The following is a 20,535-nucleotide window of genomic DNA, read 5'->3' as shown; positions in this document are numbered from 1 at the left end:
GTGCTACCTGGAACGATTGTTTGATTAGTGACTGGTAAATATGTGCTACCTGGAACGATTGTTTGATTAGTGACTTGTAAACATGTGCTACCTGGTACGATTGTTTGATTAGGGACTTGTAAACATGTGCGACCTGGTACGATTGTTTGATTAGTGACTTGTTAACATGTGCTACCTGGAATGATTGTTTGATTAGTGACTGGTAAACATGTTCTACCTGGTACGATTGTTTGATTAGTGACTGGTAAACATGTGCTACCTGGTACGATTGTTTGATTAGTAACTGGTAAACATGTGCTACCTGGAACGATTGTTTGATTAGTGACTTGTAAACATGTGCTACCTGGTACTATTGTTTGATTAGTGACTTGTAAACATGTGCTACTTGGTACGATTGTTTGATTAGTGACTTGTAAACATGTGCTACCTTGAACGATTGTTTGATTAGTGACTTGTAAACATGTGCTACCTGGAACGATTGTTTGATTAGTGACTTGTAAACATGTGCTACCTGGAACGATTGTTTGATTAGTGACTTGTAAACATGTGCTACCTGGAACGATTGTTTGATTAGTAACTGGTAAACATGTGCTACCTGGTACGATTGTTTCATTAGTGACTTGTAAACATGTGCTACCTGGTACGATTGATTGATTAGTAACTGGTAAACATGTGCTACCTGTAACGATTGTTTGATTAGTGACCTGTAAACATGTGCTACCTGGTACGATTGTTTGATTAGTGACTGATAAACATGTTCTACCTGGAACGATTGTTTTATTAGTGACTGGTAAACCTGTTCTACCTGGAACGATTGTTTGATTAGTGACTTGTAAACATGTGCTACCTGGAACGATTGTTTGATTAGTGACTTGTAAACATGTGCTACCTGGAACGATTGTTTGATTAGTGGCTTGTAAACATGTGCTACCTGGAACGATTGTTTGATTAGTGACTTGTAAACATGTGCTACCTGAAACGATTGTTTGATTAGTGACTGGTAAACATGTGCTACCTGGAACGATTGTTTGATTAGTGGCTTGTAAACATGTGCTACCTGGAACGATTGTTTGATTAGTGGCTTGTAAACATGTGCTACCTGGAACGATTGTTTGATTATTGACTGGTAAACATGTGCTACCTGGAACGATTGTTTGATTAGTGACTTGTAAACATGTGCTACCTGGAACGATTGTTTGATTAGTGACTGGTAAACATGTGCTACCTGGAACGATTGTTTGATTAGTGACTTGTAAACATGTGCTACCTGTAACGATTGTTTGATTAGTGACTTGTAAACATGTTCTACCTGGAACGATTGTTTTATTAGTGACTGGTAAACCTGTTCTACCTGGAACGATTGTTTGATTAGTGACTTGTAAACATGTGCTACCTGGAACGATTGTTTGATTAGTGGCTTGTAAACATGTGCTACCTGGAACGATTGTTTGATTATTGACTGGTAAACATGTGCTACCTGGAACGATTGTTTGATTAGTGACTTGTAAACATGTGCTACCTGGAACGATTGTTTGATTAGTGACTGGTAAACATGTGCTACCTGGAACGATTGTTTGATTAGTGACTTGTAAACATGTGCTACCTGTAACGATTGTTTGATTAGTGACTTGTAAACATGTTCTACCTGGAACGATTGTTTTATTAGTGACTGGTAAACCTGTTCTACCTGGAACGATTGTTTGATTAGTGACTTGTAAACATGTGCTACCTGGAACGATTGTTTGATTAGTGACTGGTAAACATGTACTACCTGGAACGATTGTTTGATTAGTGACTTGTAAACATGTGCTACCTGGAACGATTGTTTGATTAGTGGCTTGTAAACATGTGCTACCTGGAACGATTGTTTGATTAGTGACTGGTAAACATGTGCTACCTGGAACGATTGTTTGATTAGTGGCTTGTAAACATGTGCTACCTGGAACGATTGTTTGATTAGTGACTGGTAAACATGTGCTACCTGGAACGATTGTTTGATTAGTGACTTGTAAACATGTGCTACCTGGAACGATTGTTTGATGAGTGACTTGTAAACATGTGCTACCTGGAACGATTGTTTGATTAGTGACCTGTAAACATGTGCTACCTGGAACGATTGTTTGATTAGTGACCTGTAAACATGTGCTACCTGGTACGATTGTTTGATTAGTGACTTGTAAACATGTGCTACCTGGAATGATTGTTTGATTAGTGACTGGTAAACATGTGCTACCTGGTACGATTGTTTGATTAGTGACTGGTAAACATGTGCTACCTGGTACGATTGTTTGATTAGTGACCTGTAAACATGTGCTACCTTGAACGATTGTTTGATTAGTGACTGGTAAACATGTGCTACCTGGAACGATTGTTTGATTAGTGACTGGTAAACATGTGCTATCTGGAACGATTGTTTGATTAGTGACTGGTAAACATGTGCTACCTGTAACGATTGTTTGATTAGTAACTGGTAAACATGTGCTACCTGGTACGATTGTTTGATTAGTGACTGGTAAACATGTGCTACCTGGAAAGATTGTTTGATTAGTGACTGGTAAACATGTGCTACCTGGTACGATTGATTGATTAGTGAATCGTAAACATGTGCTACCTGTAACGATTGTTTGATTAGTGGCTTGTAAACATGTGCTACCTGGAATGATTGTTTGATTAGTGACTTGTAAACATGTGCTACCTGGTACGATTGTTTGATTAGTGACTGGTAAACATGTGCTACCTGTAACGATTGTTTGATTAGTGACTGGTAAACATGTGCTACTTTGAACGATTGTTTGATTAGTGACTTGTAAACATGTGCTACCTGGAACGATTGTTTGATTAGTGACTTGTAAACATGTGCTACCTGGAACGATTGTTTGATTAGTGACTGGTAAACATGTGCTACCTGGTACGATTGTTTGATTAGTGACTGGTAAACATGTGCTACCTGTAACGATTGTTTGATTAGTAACTGGTAAACATGTGCTACCTGTAACGATTGTTTGATTAGTGACTGGTAAACATGTTCTACCTGTAACAATTGTTTGATTAGTGGCTTGTAAACATGTGCTACCTGGAACGATTGTTTGATTAGTGACTTGTAAACATGTGCTACCTGGAACGATTGTTTGATTAGTGACTTGTAAACATGTGCTACCTGTAACGATTGTTTGATTAGTAACTGGTAAACATGTTCTACCTGGAACGATTGTTTGATTAGTGGCTTGTAAACATGTTCTACCTGGAACGATTGTTTGATTAGTGACTTGTAAACATGTGCTACCTGGAACGATTGTTTGATTAGTGACTTGTAAACATGTGCTACCTGGTACGATTGATTGATTAGTAACTGGTAAACATGTGCTACCTGTAACGATTGTTTGATTAGTAACTGGTAAACATGTGCTACCTGTAACGATTGTTTGATTAGTAACTGGTAAACATGTGCTACCTGGAACGATTGTTTGATTAGTGACTTGTAAACATGTGCTACCTGGAACGATTGTTTGATTAGTGACTTGTAAACATGTGCTACCTGGAACGATTGTTTGATTAGTGAATGGTAAACATGTGCTACCTGTAACGATTGTTAGATTAGTGGCTTGTAAACATGTGCTACCTGTAACGATTGTTTGATTAGTGACTGGTAAACATGTGCTACCTGTAACGATTGTTTGATTAGTAACTGGTAAACATGTGCTACCTGGAACGATTGTTTGATTAGTGACTTGTAAACATGTGCTACCTGGAACGATTGTTTGATTAGTGACTGGTAAACATGTTCTACCTGGAACGATTGGTTGATTAGTGACCTGTAAACATGTGCTACCTGGTACGATTGTTTGATTAGTGGCGTGTAAACATTTGCTACCTGGAACGATTGTTTGATTAGTGACTTGTAAACATGTGCTACCTGAAACGATTGTTTTATTAGTGACTGGTAAACATGTGCTACCTGGTACGATTGTTTCATTAGTGACTTGTAAACATGTGCTACCTAGAACGTATGTTTGATTAGTGACTGGTAAACATGTGCTACCTGGAACGATTGTTTGATTAGTGACTGGTAAACATGTGCTACCTGGAACGATTGTTTGATTAGTGACTTGTAAACATGTGCTACCTGGAACGATTGTTTGATTAGTGACTTGTAAACATGTGCTACTTGGTACGATTGTTTGATTAGTGACTTGTAAACATGTGCTACCTTGAACGATTGTTTGATTAGTGACTTGTAAACATGTGCTACCTGGAACGATTGTTTGATTAGTGACTTGTAAACATGTGCTACCTGGAACGATTGTTTGATTAGTGACTGGTAAACATGTGCTACCTGGAACGATTGTTTGATTAGTGACTTGTAAACATGTGCTACCTGGTACGATTGTTTGATTAGTGACTGGTAAACATGTGCTACCTGGTAAGATTGTTTGATTAGTGACTGGTAAACATGTGCTACCTGGTACGATTGTTTGATTAGTGACTGGTAAACATGTGCTACCTGGTACGATTGTTTGATTAGTGACTGGTAAACATGTGCTACCTGGTACGATTGTTTGATTAGTGACTTGTAAACATGTGCTACCTGGAACGATTGTTTGATAAGTGACTGGTAAACATGTGCTACCTGGAACGATTGTTTGATAAGTGACTGGTAAACATGTGCTACCTGGAACGATTGTTTGATTAGTGACTGGTAAACATGTTCTACCTGGAACGATTGTTTGATTAGTGACTGGTAAACATGTGCTACCTGGTACGATTGTTTGATTAGTGACTTGTAAACATGTGCTACCTGGAACGATTGTTTGATTAGTGACTGGTAAACATGTTCTACGTGGAACGATTGGTTGATTAGTGACCTGTAAATATGTGCTACCTGGTACGATTGTTTGATTAGTGGCTTGTAAACATGTGCTACCTGGAACGATTGTTTGATTAGTGACTTGTAAACATGTGCTACCTGAAACGATTGTTTGATTAGTGACTGGTAAACATGTGCTATCTGGTACGATTGTTTGATTATTGACTGGTAAACATGTGCTACCTGGAACGATTGTTTGATTTATGACTGGTAAACATGTGCTACCTGGAACGATTGTTTGATTAGTGACTGGTAAACATGTTCTACCTGGAACGATTGTTTGATTAGTGACTGGTAAACATGTGCTACCTGGTACGATTGTTTGATTAGTGACTTGTAAACATGTGCTACCTGGAACGATTGTTTGATTAGTGACTGGTAAATATGTGCTACCTGGAACGATTGTTTGATTAGTGACTTGTAAACATGTGCTACCTGGTACGATTGTTTGATTAGGGACTTGTAAACATGTGCGACCTGGTACGATTGTTTGATTAGTGACTTGTTAACATGTGCTACCTGGAATGATTGTTTGATTAGTGACTGGTAAACATGTTCTACCTGGTACGATTGTTTGATTAGTGACTGGTAAACATGTGCTACCTGGTACGATTGTTTGATTAGTAACTGGTAAACATGTGCTACCTGGAACGATTGTTTGATTAGTGACTTGTAAACATGTGCTACCTGGTACTATTGTTTGATTAGTGACTTGTAAACATGTGCTACTTGGTACGATTGTTTGATTAGTGACTTGTAAACATGTGCTACCTTGAACGATTGTTTGATTAGTGACTTGTAAACATGTGCTACCTGGAACGATTGTTTGATTAGTGACTTGTAAACATGTGCTACCTGGAACGATTGTTTGATTAGTGACTTGTAAACATGTGCTACCTGGAACGATTGTTTGATTAGTAACTGGTAAACATGTGCTACCTGGTACGATTGTTTCATTAGTGACTTGTAAACATGTGCTACCTGGTACGATTGATTGATTAGTAACTGGTAAACATGTGCTACCTGTAACGATTGTTTGATTAGTGACCTGTAAACATGTGCTACCTGGTACGATTGTTTGATTAGTGACTGATAAACATGTTCTACCTGGAACGATTGTTTTATTAGTGACTGGTAAACCTGTTCTACCTGGAACGATTGTTTGATTAGTGACTTGTAAACATGTGCTACCTGGAACGATTGTTTGATTAGTGACTTGTAAACATGTGCTACCTGGAACGATTGTTTGATTAGTGGCTTGTAAACATGTGCTACCTGGAACGATTGTTTGATTAGTGACTTGTAAACATGTGCTACCTGAAACGATTGTTTGATTAGTGACTGGTAAACATGTGCTACCTGGAACGATTGTTTGATTAGTGGCTTGTAAACATGTGCTACCTGGAACGATTGTTTGATTAGTGGCTTGTAAACATGTGCTACCTGGAACGATTGTTTGATTATTGACTGGTAAACATGTGCTACCTGGAACGATTGTTTGATTAGTGACTTGTAAACATGTGCTACCTGGAACGATTGTTTGATTAGTGACTGGTAAACATGTGCTACCTGGAACGATTGTTTGATTAGTGACTTGTAAACATGTGCTACCTGTAACGATTGTTTGATTAGTGACTTGTAAACATGTTCTACCTGGAACGATTGTTTTATTAGTGACTGGTAAACCTGTTCTACCTGGAACGATTGTTTGATTAGTGACTTGTAAACATGTGCTACCTGGAACGATTGTTTGATTAGTGACTGGTAAACATGTACTACCTGGAACGATTGTTTGATTAGTGACTTGTAAACATGTGCTACCTGGAACGATTGTTTGATTAGTGGCTTGTAAACATGTGCTACCTGGAACGATTGTTTGATTAGTGACTGGTAAACATGTGCTACCTGGAACGATTGTTTGATTAGTGGCTTGTAAACATGTGCTACCTGGAACGATTGTTTGATTAGTGACTGGTAAACATGTGCTACCTGGAACGATTGTTTGATTAGTGGCTTGTAAACATGTGCTACCTGGAACGATTGTTTGATGAGTGACTTGTAAACATGTGCTACCTGGAACGATTGTTTGATTAGTGACCTGTAAACATGTGCTACCTGGAACGATTGTTTGATTAGTGACCTGTAAACATGTGCTACCTGGTACGATTGTTTGATTAGTGACTTGTAAACATGTGCTACCTGGAATGATTGTTTGATTAGTGACTGGTAAACATGTGCTACCTGGTACGATTGTTTGATTAGTGACTGGTAAACATGTGCTACCTGGTACGATTGTTTGATTAGTGACCTGTAAACATGTGCTACCTTGAACGATTGTTTGATTAGTGACTGGTAAACATGTGCTACCTGGAACGATTGTTTGATTAGTGACTGGTAAACATGTGCTATCTGGAACGATTGTTTGATTAGTGACTGGTAAACATGTGCTACCTGTAACGATTGTTTGATTAGTAACTGGTAAACATGTGCTACCTGGTACGATTGTTTGATTAGTGACTGGTAAACATGTGCTACCTGGAAAGATTGTTTGATTAGTGACTGGTAAACATGTGCTACCTGGTACGATTGATTGATTAGTGAATCGTAAACATGTGCTACCTGTAACGATTGTTTGATTAGTGGCTTGTAAACATGTGCTACCTGGAATGATTGTTTGATTAGTGACTTGTAAACATGTGCTACCTGGTACGATTGTTTGATTAGTGACTGGTAAACATGTGCTACCTGTAACGATTGTTTGATTAGTGACTGGTAAACATGTGCTACTTTGAACGATTGTTTGATTAGTGACTTGTAAACATGTGCTACCTGGAACGATTGTTTGATTAGTGACTTGTAAACATGTGCTACCTGGAACGATTGTTTGATTAGTGACTGGTAAACATGTGCTACCTGGTACGATTGTTTGATTAGTGACTGGTAAACATGTGCTACCTGTAACGATTGTTTGATTAGTAACTGGTAAACATGTGCTACCTGTAACGATTGTTTGATTAGTGACTGGTAAACATGTGCTACCTGGAACGATTGTTTGATTAGTGGCTTGTAAACATGTGCTACCTGGAACGATTGTTTGATTAGTGACTTGTAAACATGTGCTACCTGGAACGATTGTTTGATTAGTGACTTGTAAACATGTGCTACCTGTAACGATTGTTTGATTAGTAACTGGTAAACATGTTCTACCTGGAACGATTGTTTGATTAGTGGCTTGTAAACATGTTCTACCTGGAACGATTGTTTGATTAGTGACTTGTAAACATGTGCTACCTGGAACGATTGTTTGATTAGTGACTTGTAAACATGTGCTACCTGGTACGATTGATTGATTAGTAACTGGTAAACATGTGCTACCTGTAACGATTGTTTGATTAGTAACTGGTAAACATGTGCTACCTGTAACGATTGTTTGATTAGTAACTGGTAAACATGTGCTACCTGGAACGATTGTTTGATTAGTGGCTTGTAAACATGTGCTACCTGGAACGATTGTTTGATTATTGACTGGTAAACATGTGCTACCTGGAACGATTGTTTGATTAGTGACTTGTAAACATGTGCTACCTGGAACGATTGTTTGATTAGTGACTGGTAAACATGTGCTACCTGGAACGATTGTTTGATTAGTGACTTGTAAACATGTGCTACCTGTAACGATTGTTTGATTAGTGACTTGTAAACATGTTCTACCTGGAACGATTGTTTTATTAGTGACTGGTAAACCTGTTCTACCTGGAACGATTGTTTGATTAGTGACTTGTAAACATGTGCTACCTGGAACGATTGTTTGATTAGTGACTGGTAAACATGTACTACCTGGAACGATTGTTTGATTAGTGACTTGTAAACATGTGCTACCTGGAACGATTGTTTGATTAGTGGCTTGTAAACATGTGCTACCTGGAACGATTGTTTGATTAGTGACTGGTAAACATGTGCTACCTGGAACGATTGTTTGATTAGTGGCTTGTAAACATGTGCTACCTGGAACGATTGTTTGATTAGTGACTGGTAAACATGTGCTACCTGGAACGATTGTTTGATTAGTGGCTTGTAAACATGTGCTACCTGGAACGATTGTTTGATGAGTGACTTGTAAACATGTGCTACCTGGAACGATTGTTTGATTAGTGACCTGTAAACATGTGCTACCTGGAACGATTGTTTGATTAGTGACCTGTAAACATGTGCTACCTGGTACGATTGTTTGATTAGTGACTTGTAAACATGTGCTACCTGGAATGATTGTTTGATTAGTGACTGGTAAACATGTGCTACCTGGTACGATTGTTTGATTAGTGACTGGTAAACATGTGCTACCTGGTACGATTGTTTGATTAGTGACCTGTAAACATGTGCTACCTTGAACGATTGTTTGATTAGTGACTGGTAAACATGTGCTACCTGGAACGATTGTTTGATTAGTGACTGGTAAACATGTGCTATCTGGAACGATTGTTTGATTAGTGACTGGTAAACATGTGCTACCTGTAACGATTGTTTGATTAGTAACTGGTAAACATGTGCTACCTGGTACGATTGTTTGATTAGTGACTGGTAAACATGTGCTACCTGGAAAGATTGTTTGATTAGTGACTGGTAAACATGTGCTACCTGGTACGATTGATTGATTAGTGAATCGTAAACATGTGCTACCTGTAACGATTGTTTGATTAGTGGCTTGTAAACATGTGCTACCTGGAATGATTGTTTGATTAGTGACTTGTAAACATGTGCTACCTGGTACGATTGTTTGATTAGTGACTGGTAAACATGTGCTACCTGTAACGATTGTTTGATTAGTGACTGGTAAACATGTGCTACTTTGAACGATTGTTTGATTAGTGACTTGTAAACATGTGCTACCTGGAACGATTGTTTGATTAGTGACTTGTAAACATGTGCTACCTGGAACGATTGTTTGATTAGTGACTGGTAAACATGTGCTACCTGGTACGATTGTTTGATTAGTGACTGGTAAACATGTGCTACCTGTAACGATTGTTTGATTAGTAACTGGTAAACATGTGCTACCTGTAACGATTGTTTGATTAGTGACTGGTAAACATGTGCTACCTGGAACGATTGTTTGATTAGTGGCTTGTAAACATGTGCTACCTGGAACGATTGTTTGATTAGTGACTTGTAAACATGTGCTACCTGGAACGATTGTTTGATTAGTGACTTGTAAACATGTGCTACCTGTAACGATTGTTTGATTAGTAACTGGTAAACATGTTCTACCTGGAACGATTGTTTGATTAGTGGCTTGTAAACATGTTCTACCTGGAACGATTGTTTGATTAGTGACTTGTAAACATGTGCTACCTGGAACGATTGTTTGATTAGTGACTTGTAAACATGTGCTACCTGGTACGATTGATTGATTAGTAACTGGTAAACATGTGCTACCTGTAACGATTGTTTGATTAGTAACTGGTAAACATGTGCTACCTGTAACGATTGTTTGATTAGTAACTGGTAAACATGTGCTACCTGGAACGATTGTTTGATTAGTGACTTGTAAACATGTGCTACCTGGAACGATTGTTTGATTAGTGACTTGTAAACATGTGCTACCTGGAACGATTGTTTGATTAGTGAATGGTAAACATGTGCTACCTGTAACGATTGTTAGATTAGTGGCTTGTAAACATGTGCTACCTGTAACGATTGTTTGATTAGTGACTGGTAAACATGTGCTACCTGTAACGATTGTTTGATTAGTAACTGGTAAACATGTGCTACCTGGAACGATTGTTTGATTAGTGACTTGTAAACATGTGCTACCTGGAACGATTGTTTGATTAGTGACTGGTAAACATGTTCTACCTGGAACGATTGGTTGATTAGTGACCTGTAAACATGTGCTACCTGGTACGATTGTTTGATTAGTGGCGTGTAAACATTTGCTACCTGGAACGATTGTTTGATTAGTGACTTGTAAACATGTGCTACCTGAAACGATTGTTTGATTAGTGACTGGTAAACATGTGCTACCTGGTACGATTGTTTCATTAGTGACTTGTAAACATGTGCTACCTAGAACGTATGTTTGATTAGTGACTGGTAAACATGTGCTACCTGGAACGATTGTTTGATTAGTGACTGGTAAACATGTGCTACCTGGAACGATTGTTTGATTAGTGACTGGTAAACATGTTCTACCTGGAACGATTGTTTGATTAGTGACTGGTAAACATGTGCTACCTGGTACGATTGTTTGATTAGTGACTTGTAAACATGTGCTACCTGGAACGATTGTTTGATTAGTGACTGGTAAATATGTGCTACCTGGAACGATTGTTTGATTAGTGACTTGTAAACATGTGCTACCTGGTACGATTGTTTGATTAGGGACTTGTAAACATGTGCGACCTGGTACGATTGTTTGATTAGTGACTTGTTAACATGTGCTACCTGGAATGATTGTTTGATTAGTGACTGGTAAACATGTTCTACCTGGTACGATTGTTTGATTAGTGACTGGTAAACATGTGCTACCTGGTACGATTGTTTGATTAGTAACTGGTAAACATGTGCTACCTGGAACGATTGTTTGATTAGTGACTTGTAAACATGTGCTACCTGGTACTATTGTTTGATTAGTGACTTGTAAACATGTGCTACTTGGTACGATTGTTTGATTAGTGACTTGTAAACATGTGCTACCTTGAACGATTGTTTGATTAGTGACTTGTAAACATGTGCTACCTGGAACGATTGTTTGATTAGTGACTTGTAAACATGTGCTACCTGGAACGATTGTTTGATTAGTGACTTGTAAACATGTGCTACCTGGAACGATTGTTTGATTAGTAACTGGTAAACATGTGCTACCTGGTACGATTGTTTCATTAGTGACTTGTAAACATGTGCTACCTGGTACGATTGATTGATTAGTAACTGGTAAACATGTGCTACCTGTAACGATTGTTTGATTAGTGACCTGTAAACATGTGCTACCTGGTACGATTGTTTGATTAGTGACTGATAAACATGTTCTACCTGGAACGATTGTTTTATTAGTGACTGGTAAACCTGTTCTACCTGGAACGATTGTTTGATTAGTGACTTGTAAACATGTGCTACCTGGAACGATTGTTTGATTAGTGACTTGTAAACATGTGCTACCTGGAACGATTGTTTGATTAGTGGCTTGTAAACATGTGCTACCTGGAACGATTGTTTGATTAGTGACTTGTAAACATGTGCTACCTGAAACGATTGTTTGATTAGTGACTGGTAAACATGTGCTACCTGGAACGATTGTTTGATTAGTGGCTTGTAAACATGTGCTACCTGGAACGATTGTTTGATTAGTGGCTTGTAAACATGTGCTACCTGGAACGATTGTTTGATTATTGACTGGTAAACATGTGCTACCTGGAACGATTGTTTGATTAGTGACTTGTAAACATGTGCTACCTGGAACGATTGTTTGATTAGTGACTGGTAAACATGTGCTACCTGGAACGATTGTTTGATTAGTGACTTGTAAACATGTGCTACCTGTAACGATTGTTTGATTAGTGACTTGTAAACATGTTCTACCTGGAACGATTGTTTTATTAGTGACTGGTAAACCTGTTCTACCTGGAACGATTGTTTGATTAGTGACTTGTAAACATGTGCTACCTGGAACGATTGTTTGATTAGTGACTGGTAAACATGTACTACCTGGAACGATTGTTTGATTAGTGACTTGTAAACATGTGCTACCTGGAACGATTGTTTGATTAGTGGCTTGTAAACATGTGCTACCTGGAACGATTGTTTGATTAGTGACTGGTAAACATGTGCTACCTGGAACGATTGTTTGATTAGTGGCTTGTAAACATGTGCTACCTGGAACGATTGTTTGATTAGTGACTGGTAAACATGTGCTACCTGGAACGATTGTTTGATTAGTGACTTGTAAACATGTGCTACCTGGAACGATTGTTTGATGAGTGACTTGTAAACATGTGCTACCTGGAACGATTGTTTGATTAGTGACCTGTAAACATGTGCTACCTGGAACGATTGTTTGATTAGTGACCTGTAAACATGTGCTACCTGGTACGATTGTTTGATTAGTGACTTGTAAACATGTGCTACCTGGAATGATTGTTTGATTAGTGACTGGTAAACATGTGCTACCTGGTACGATTGTTTGATTAGTGACTGGTAAACATGTGCTACCTGGTACGATTGTTTGATTAGTGACCTGTAAACATGTGCTACCTTGAACGATTGTTTGATTAGTGACTGGTAAACATGTGCTACCTGGAACGATTGTTTGATTAGTGACTGGTAAACATGTGCTATCTGGAACGATTGTTTGATTAGTGACTGGTAAACATGTGCTACCTGTAACGATTGTTTGATTAGTAACTGGTAAACATGTGCTACCTGGTACGATTGTTTGATTAGTGACTGGTAAACATGTGCTACCTGGAAAGATTGTTTGATTAGTGACTGGTAAACATGTGCTACCTGGTACGATTGATTGATTAGTGAATCGTAAACATGTGCTACCTGTAACGATTGTTTGATTAGTGGCTTGTAAACATGTGCTACCTGGAATGATTGTTTGATTAGTGACTTGTAAACATGTGCTACCTGGTACGATTGTTTGATTAGTGACTGGTAAACATGTGCTACCTGTAACGATTGTTTGATTAGTGACTGGTAAACATGTGCTACTTTGAACGATTGTTTGATTAGTGACTTGTAAACATGTGCTACCTGGAACGATTGTTTGATTAGTGACTTGTAAACATGTGCTACCTGGAACGATTGTTTGATTAGTGACTGGTAAACATGTGCTACCTGGTACGATTGTTTGATTAGTGACTGGTAAACATGTGCTACCTGTAACGATTGTTTGATTAGTAACTGGTAAACATGTGCTACCTGTAACGATTGTTTGATTAGTGACTGGTAAACATGTGCTACCTGTAACAATTGTTTGATTAGTGGCTTGTAAACATGTGCTACCTGGAACGATTGTTTGATTAGTGACTTGTAAACATGTGCTACCTGGAACGATTGTTTGATTAGTGACTTGTAAACATGTGCTACCTGTAACGATTGTTTGATTAGTAACTGGTAAACATGTTCTACCTGGAACGATTGTTTGATTAGTGGCTTGTAAACATGTTCTACCTGGAACGATTGTTTGATTAGTGACTTGTAAACATGTGCTACCTGGAACGATTGTTTGATTAGTGACTTGTAAACATGTGCTACCTGGTACGATTGATTGATTAGTAACTGGTAAACATGTGCTACCTGTAACGATTGTTTGATTAGTAACTGGTAAACATGTGCTACCTGTAACGATTGTTTGATTAGTAACTGGTAAACATGTGCTACCTGGAACGATTGTTTGATTAGTGACTTGTAAACATGTGCTACCTGGAACGATTGTTTGATTAGTGACTTATAAACATGTGCTACCTGGAACGATTGTTTGATTAGTGACTGGTAAACATGTGCTACCTGTAACGATTGTTAGATTAGTGGCTTGTAAACATGTGCTACCTGTAACGATTGTTTGATTAGTGACTGGTAAACATGTGCTACCTGTAACGATTGTTTGATTAGTAACTGGTAAACATGTGCTACCTGGAACGATTGTTTGATTAGTGACTTGTAAACATGTGCTACCTGGAACGATTGTTTGATTAGTGACTGGTAAACATGTTCTACCTGGAACGATTGGTTGATTAGTGACCTGTAAACATGTGCTACCTGGTACGATTGTTTGATTAGTGGCGTGTAAACATTTGCTACCTGGAACGATTGTTTGATTAGTGACTTGTAAACATGTGCTACCTGAAACGATTGTTTGATTAGTGACTGGTAAACATGTGCTACCTGGTACGATTGTTTCATTAGTGACTTGTAAACATGTGCTACCTAGAACGTATGTTTGATTAGTGACTGGTAAACATGTGCTACCTGGAACGATTGTTTGATTAGTGACTGGTAAACATGTGCTACCTGGAACGATTGTTTGATTAGTGACTTGTAAACATGTGCTACCTGGAACGATTGTTTGATTAGTGACTTGTAAACATGTGCTACTTGGTACGATTGTTTGATTAGTGACTTGTAAACATGTGCTACCTTGAACGATTGTTTGATTAGTGACTTGTAAACATGTGCTACCTGGAACGATTGTTTGATTAGTGACTTGTAAACATGTGCTACCTGGAACGATTGTTTGATTAGTGACTGGTAAACATGTGCTACCTGGAACGATTGTTTGATTAGTGACTTGTAAACATGTGCTACCTGGAACGATTGTTTGATTAGTGACTTGTAAAAGTATACAATGTTTTTTTGTCAACGCAAATGAACCTTTATTTACATCAGGTGTTATTCATCTTTGAAAGAATGTTTCTACTGATAAACATGGGGTAACCAAAGTATGTACCTTTCATTTTACGAAAAAGGGTTTCCAGCTTCCAGTTTTTTTAAGTCTTTTTGCTTCTCAGTCTATTTTTTTACGTTGCATTTTGTAAACTGTTGTTTGTATTTTGGTCGCATTTATTTTTAGACATGGCATTTTCAGCTTGTCTTCGACTTATGAGTTTGAATATGACTTTTGTGTCTTTTAACTAGTTTCTGTTTTTATTAATGGTTAGACTGTCATGATCACTGTGTCGCTGCTTCTTTCATTTTGTGGCTCAATAAATAAGAACAAAAACCTTTATTTACTTTTGATTTTACTTTTAAGGGTAGTGGAATGCACAAACAGTTTATACATATATACAAATATAAGACAGTTCTTACACACATATAGTGCTACAATAATAACATCAACAACAAAAACACAACTGTATCATATCATATTAAATTTGCAAATAAGAAAGTTTCTATATATTTAAAATAAAACAATTGTATTAATTTATAACTAGCTGTTTGAAGGCAAAATGTATAAGCATTGAAAAAGGCTGACAAATTGATGACAAATCTGGCACAAGATTTTATAGTACAAATTTGGGGTGATTGAGTGCAAGGAAAACATTATCAAGCATGAAATCAAACTATTATTATTGTTGCAAAATCATATCCGACAAAAAGACTCCTCATGGGGTTATTGAGTATTTATTTATTCAGCTGTTTTTATTGTGGTTATTTGGTTATTCAGTTACCAGACCAAATATTTTATGATTATTTAATTATTTGATAATCTAGAACTGTATTTTTGATTATTTGAGTATCTTGTTTAGAAAAATAAATAATGATTCTGTGATTATCACTGATCTATTTGGATTCAAAATCCGTTTTTTCTGATGAATGAAAAATATTTTCATTTGATAGAACAGATGCATTATGTCAAAAACTTTGTTTTTTTAAGCAATAACTAAATTTACATAATATGAGCATATCGTTGCATTTTTGTTCAAAACCTTATTGATGAAGAGACATTTTTATTTACAAGTTTACATTTAAAGTAGCTGCTCGATGAACACCATAACAGCAAGCTACTGTCAAGAATTTAGAAAATCTGAAATGCATGAAAGACAAGATTCGGTCTCTGATTTAGTAATTTCATATGTGCATACTTAAGTATCCATTAGACTTACATTTATAACTAAAAAGCAAAAACACAAAAATACCGAACTCAGAGGAACTAATTAACTATTAACTCATTCGCCCATTAGAGATTTCTGGAAATTCAGGCATTTTCGAAAATTTGCAATCATATGCAAATTATATGCACTCTTGATGCTGTAACTGATGGTCATCTTTTAAACTATGTATTGAGAATTTGTGGTGGATGGCATGGATGGGGGTTGGGGTGGAAGATGGAATATTTTTTCGTGGGTTTGAACACACCCCCACTGAAAAATGGTAATTTTCCGTCTATTTTTCGATTTTAAAACGACCTTGAGAGGTGAACATTGACCAGACTGTTTCTTTGTCATTCAAGTATTACCCTATAGGTACAGCAGTCCTTTTATGCTAACTGGGAGTATATGGGACTTAAGTGTCTTGCTGGGGAATTATTATTGTCAAATCAGGTCTGCCCAAATGTCCGTTTTTATGGATTTTTGACAAAACGGTGAGCTATATTTTACAGACTAGATTCCTATTGGCCATATTATAGCTCGTTGTGTTCTTGTACCACCTATGCATGCATTTATAATAAAAGTTTATACCTACAGTCACTACCAGTTACGTAGTGGCCACAAACAGTTGCTCACCCCACCTGATTTTGGCTACTTTTCACGTTTTTTCCGATTTTGAAATATTAAACAGCTTTCAAAGTGCCATATTTTCATGAACAGACATCTGTGAAAAGTTTTTGGACCATGGCTAGCTTGGTTGAAGTCCCTGCTATCATGACAGTTCAGCTGGGGCAGTTCAAAAAAATTATAGAGGGTTATACGGGCCATCACAGAATGGTTGTCGCCATCACGCCTACAGGCGGGATTGGGGGCTAAAAGGTTAAAGTATTGTTGAACAGCTTTAAGTGATTGATATACACAGTTACGAATGAAATGAAACTCGTAATAACCTAATTGCAGCTATGTAGGTTATTCAAAATTTATTAAAATAGTATATATTAGATATTGTATCTAGGGGAGATATATACTATTGATATATGTTTTGTTTTGTTTATTTACTGGTATGATATCTATAGTTCATCTCAAAGATACAAACCTTGGGAATTTTTAACTAGTATACATACACATGAGTAGCGGACAAACTAAATTCTGAGTATGACCAAACGTGAAGGGTGAGAAAGTACATAATTTGTGTATCAGTTTAAACTCATATAAGTTTGAGGTATAGAATTGTTTAAAATATGCTGCACAGACTTATGTTTTGACCTCTAAAAAAAACAAAAGTGCTAATGAACTTTCCATTCTTGGATACAAATTCGTACGAAACTTCAGTGTAAAAGTGGTACAGTTAAAGCTGTAAAAGGATATAAGAAATTGAACTTTTTATATTTACAGAAATTCAACCTTTGTTAATGGTGAATTACAAATATAGATGGATACTTGTATACACATTACAGAAAGACAGAATTGATAATAGCCATGTATTTGCAAACAATTTCAATCTAGCAGTTTATCAGTTGATCTCTGTCCAACATGTAAATTTATGGTATTATTTAACTATACAAAAAAAAGGTCCTATACACATGATGATAAGTTTAAATTTAATTGACACAGCTGGTTTACCCACCAGCATAACAAATTAAGTATATTTAACGAGTTTTTAAAATCAACGGGTTGATGGCACTCCTGGCGGTTGTTGCGTTCTAACGGGTATTACCAGCGCAGTAGTTATGACAAATCACGTGTGCAAATTATCTGTTTACAAAATTATATATTATAAAAAACACGAAGGTTTGTTCATCTAGACGTATGTGGCCTTAATAAACTGTGGCAATTCTGGTTTCCAATAATTCTATTAAATTACTTTGAAATTATTTTCCTGAACAAATGTGTTATGACTGTTTTATAATATTGTCATATTTGTTTAGGAACGAACACTGGTAAAAAGTGAAATAGCTCAAAATACAGAACTCGGAAAAATTTTCATAATGGAAAGTCCATAATCAAATGGCAAAATTAAGAGCTCAAACACGCTACATGAATGGATAACAACTTTCATATTCCTGATTTTGTACAAACATTTGCTTATGTCGAAAATAGTATATTGAACCTGGTTTATAGCTAGTTAAACCTATCACTTGTATAAAAGTCGCATTGAATTCCATTATATTGACGCCAGTGTGTGAACAAAGTAAATAGACTTAATAGGTGAAACTGTCAAAAATAAGATACAGCAGTAAACATTGTGTTATAGTCTAAATCACTATAAAAAAATCAAAAAGGCATATAGACAAAGCATATTGGCAAAAACGAAAGCGAGAATACAAAAATTTACAATAACACAATAACACAATGACATGCTGTATAACTACCAAGCCACGTCAAATGAATATTGGGATTGACGTTTAGGAATCAACTCTCATAAAAGGGGTACATATTTTAGCTTTTTCCTTGCCATGCATGACACTCACAAATGAAATATGTTTAAGATACATGATTGCTATCACTATTACATTGTGATTCATACTGTAAATTCAGAAATTATTTCGAGGTTTTTATTAATGCGAATAATACGACAGAGTAAGTATCGCAATAATAAGAACTCACAATCTTATATCTGATACATGTATTAGTATAAAGATTCTCCTGGAATCGCAATAATTAATATCGCATTTTTGTCCATTTAAAAAAAGGCAATAATAAATGCACGCAATAATTTCTGAATTTTCAGTGGATCTTTTACGTGACCAAATCGTGATGCATTGGATTGACAATATCTCCTTCTATTGATTGTTAACTGATGGTTTTCCTAGCTGTTTTTTCTTAAAAGAAATTACATTTATTTTATTTCAAGCATTTATGAAGGGTTGCCGTATCTGTGCTAGTAACTTCGGTCTTTTCTATTTGCTCTGCTAGGTCTGCATAAATTGAGTCTTTTCGTAGGGCTTTGAGAAATTCATTAAATCCCTGTTCATTTTTACGCAAAAGCATGTCCATTAAAATCCTGTTCTTTTCCTGTGGCGTTTTACCAGATTCTATCTTCTTCCCATCATCAACTGACAATACCTCTCTTGATATTAGATGATCTACTATGCTCTCATGTTGTACGTCAGTGATAACCTTAACGTAATTCTTTTGCAGACGAACTTTATACAATGGAACATTGCAGACTGAAAAGCCTACAAAATATATAAAGAGACATTTTATTTTCCTAAGTGCTATATAATAGATTACCTTAGCCGTATTTGGCACATGTTTTTGGAGTTTTTGGTACTCAATGCTCTTCAACTTTGTACTTGTTTAGCTTTGTTACTGTTTTGAACTGAGCGTCACCAGTGAGTCTTGTGTAGACGAAACGCACGTCTGGCGCATTGCATTATAGTCCTGGTACCTTTGATAACTATCGACCTTTCATGACTTAAAAGGAAGTTTAGTCCAGAAAATCGATTTCGACCGCATGAAATTTATTACATGTTGTTTTCTCTTTTCAACATCACTTGGTTGATACCTCTGGCTATGTACTTCCTTTACCCTAGAGTATTCTGCTCAGTTGTTGTTACATTGGTTCTGACATTATTTATAACAAACCCTTATTAATTTAAAAATTATGCAGAAACTAAGGTTTCAACTCATTTGCTGCAAAGTTGGTCTTAAATGGATTTGGCTAATTTGTAGGTCCTTTTTAGGTATTTAGCTTTTCTACTGTTGCGGTTTCATTCATTGTTATCTTAAATCTAATGTTTCATGATGAAGCTGAATATCGAATGATCTTTCATTTCTTCAATCGCATATATTGAATTGATATTTATGCGTTGTAATTATCAAACACATATGAAAATTCCGTTAACATTTTTAAGAGAGATAGAATCATACATAATACATTAGTTGTTAGTGCATCAGACTACTAACACAAAGGTTCCTAGTTCGTTCCCCGTTCCGGGATGAAAATTGCGGGGACTTAATTTTCGGCTCTCCCTGGACACCATTTGTGAGTATGGTCTTGAGGAAACGATGATAGTCCGTCCGTCGGAAGGGGACGCTAAATGGCTGACCCATGTTAAGAGAGAGTCATATCTCTTGCAC

General features: G+C 36.8%; 2 protein-coding genes across 2 annotated transcripts in view; one reads left to right on the top strand and one right to left on the bottom strand.

Moving 5' to 3' along the window:
* The window catches only part of LOC134718317 (uncharacterized), a 402,856-nt gene that overhangs the window by 59,955 nt on the left and 322,366 nt on the right, over positions 1–20,535 (top strand). The gene's annotated exons all lie outside the window — the stretch shown is intronic.
* The window catches only part of LOC134719170 (uncharacterized), a 38,913-nt gene continuing 34,044 nt past the window's right edge, over positions 15,667–20,535 (bottom strand). Inside the window, exon 12 of the mRNA XM_063582145.1 lies at positions 15,667–19,631. Coding sequence (XP_063438215.1) covers positions 19,297–19,631 — 335 coding nt within the window. The 3' untranslated portion in view covers positions 15,667–19,296. The remainder of the gene's footprint in view (positions 19,632–20,535) is intronic.

The sequence above is a fragment of the Mytilus trossulus genome, chromosome 5, assembly GCF_036588685.1.
Source record: "Mytilus trossulus isolate FHL-02 chromosome 5, PNRI_Mtr1.1.1.hap1, whole genome shotgun sequence".
Lineage (NCBI taxonomy): Eukaryota > Metazoa > Mollusca > Bivalvia > Mytilida > Mytilidae > Mytilus > Mytilus trossulus.
Note: the sequence above shows the minus strand (reverse complement) of the source record. Positions and strands in the feature narration are given on the sequence as shown.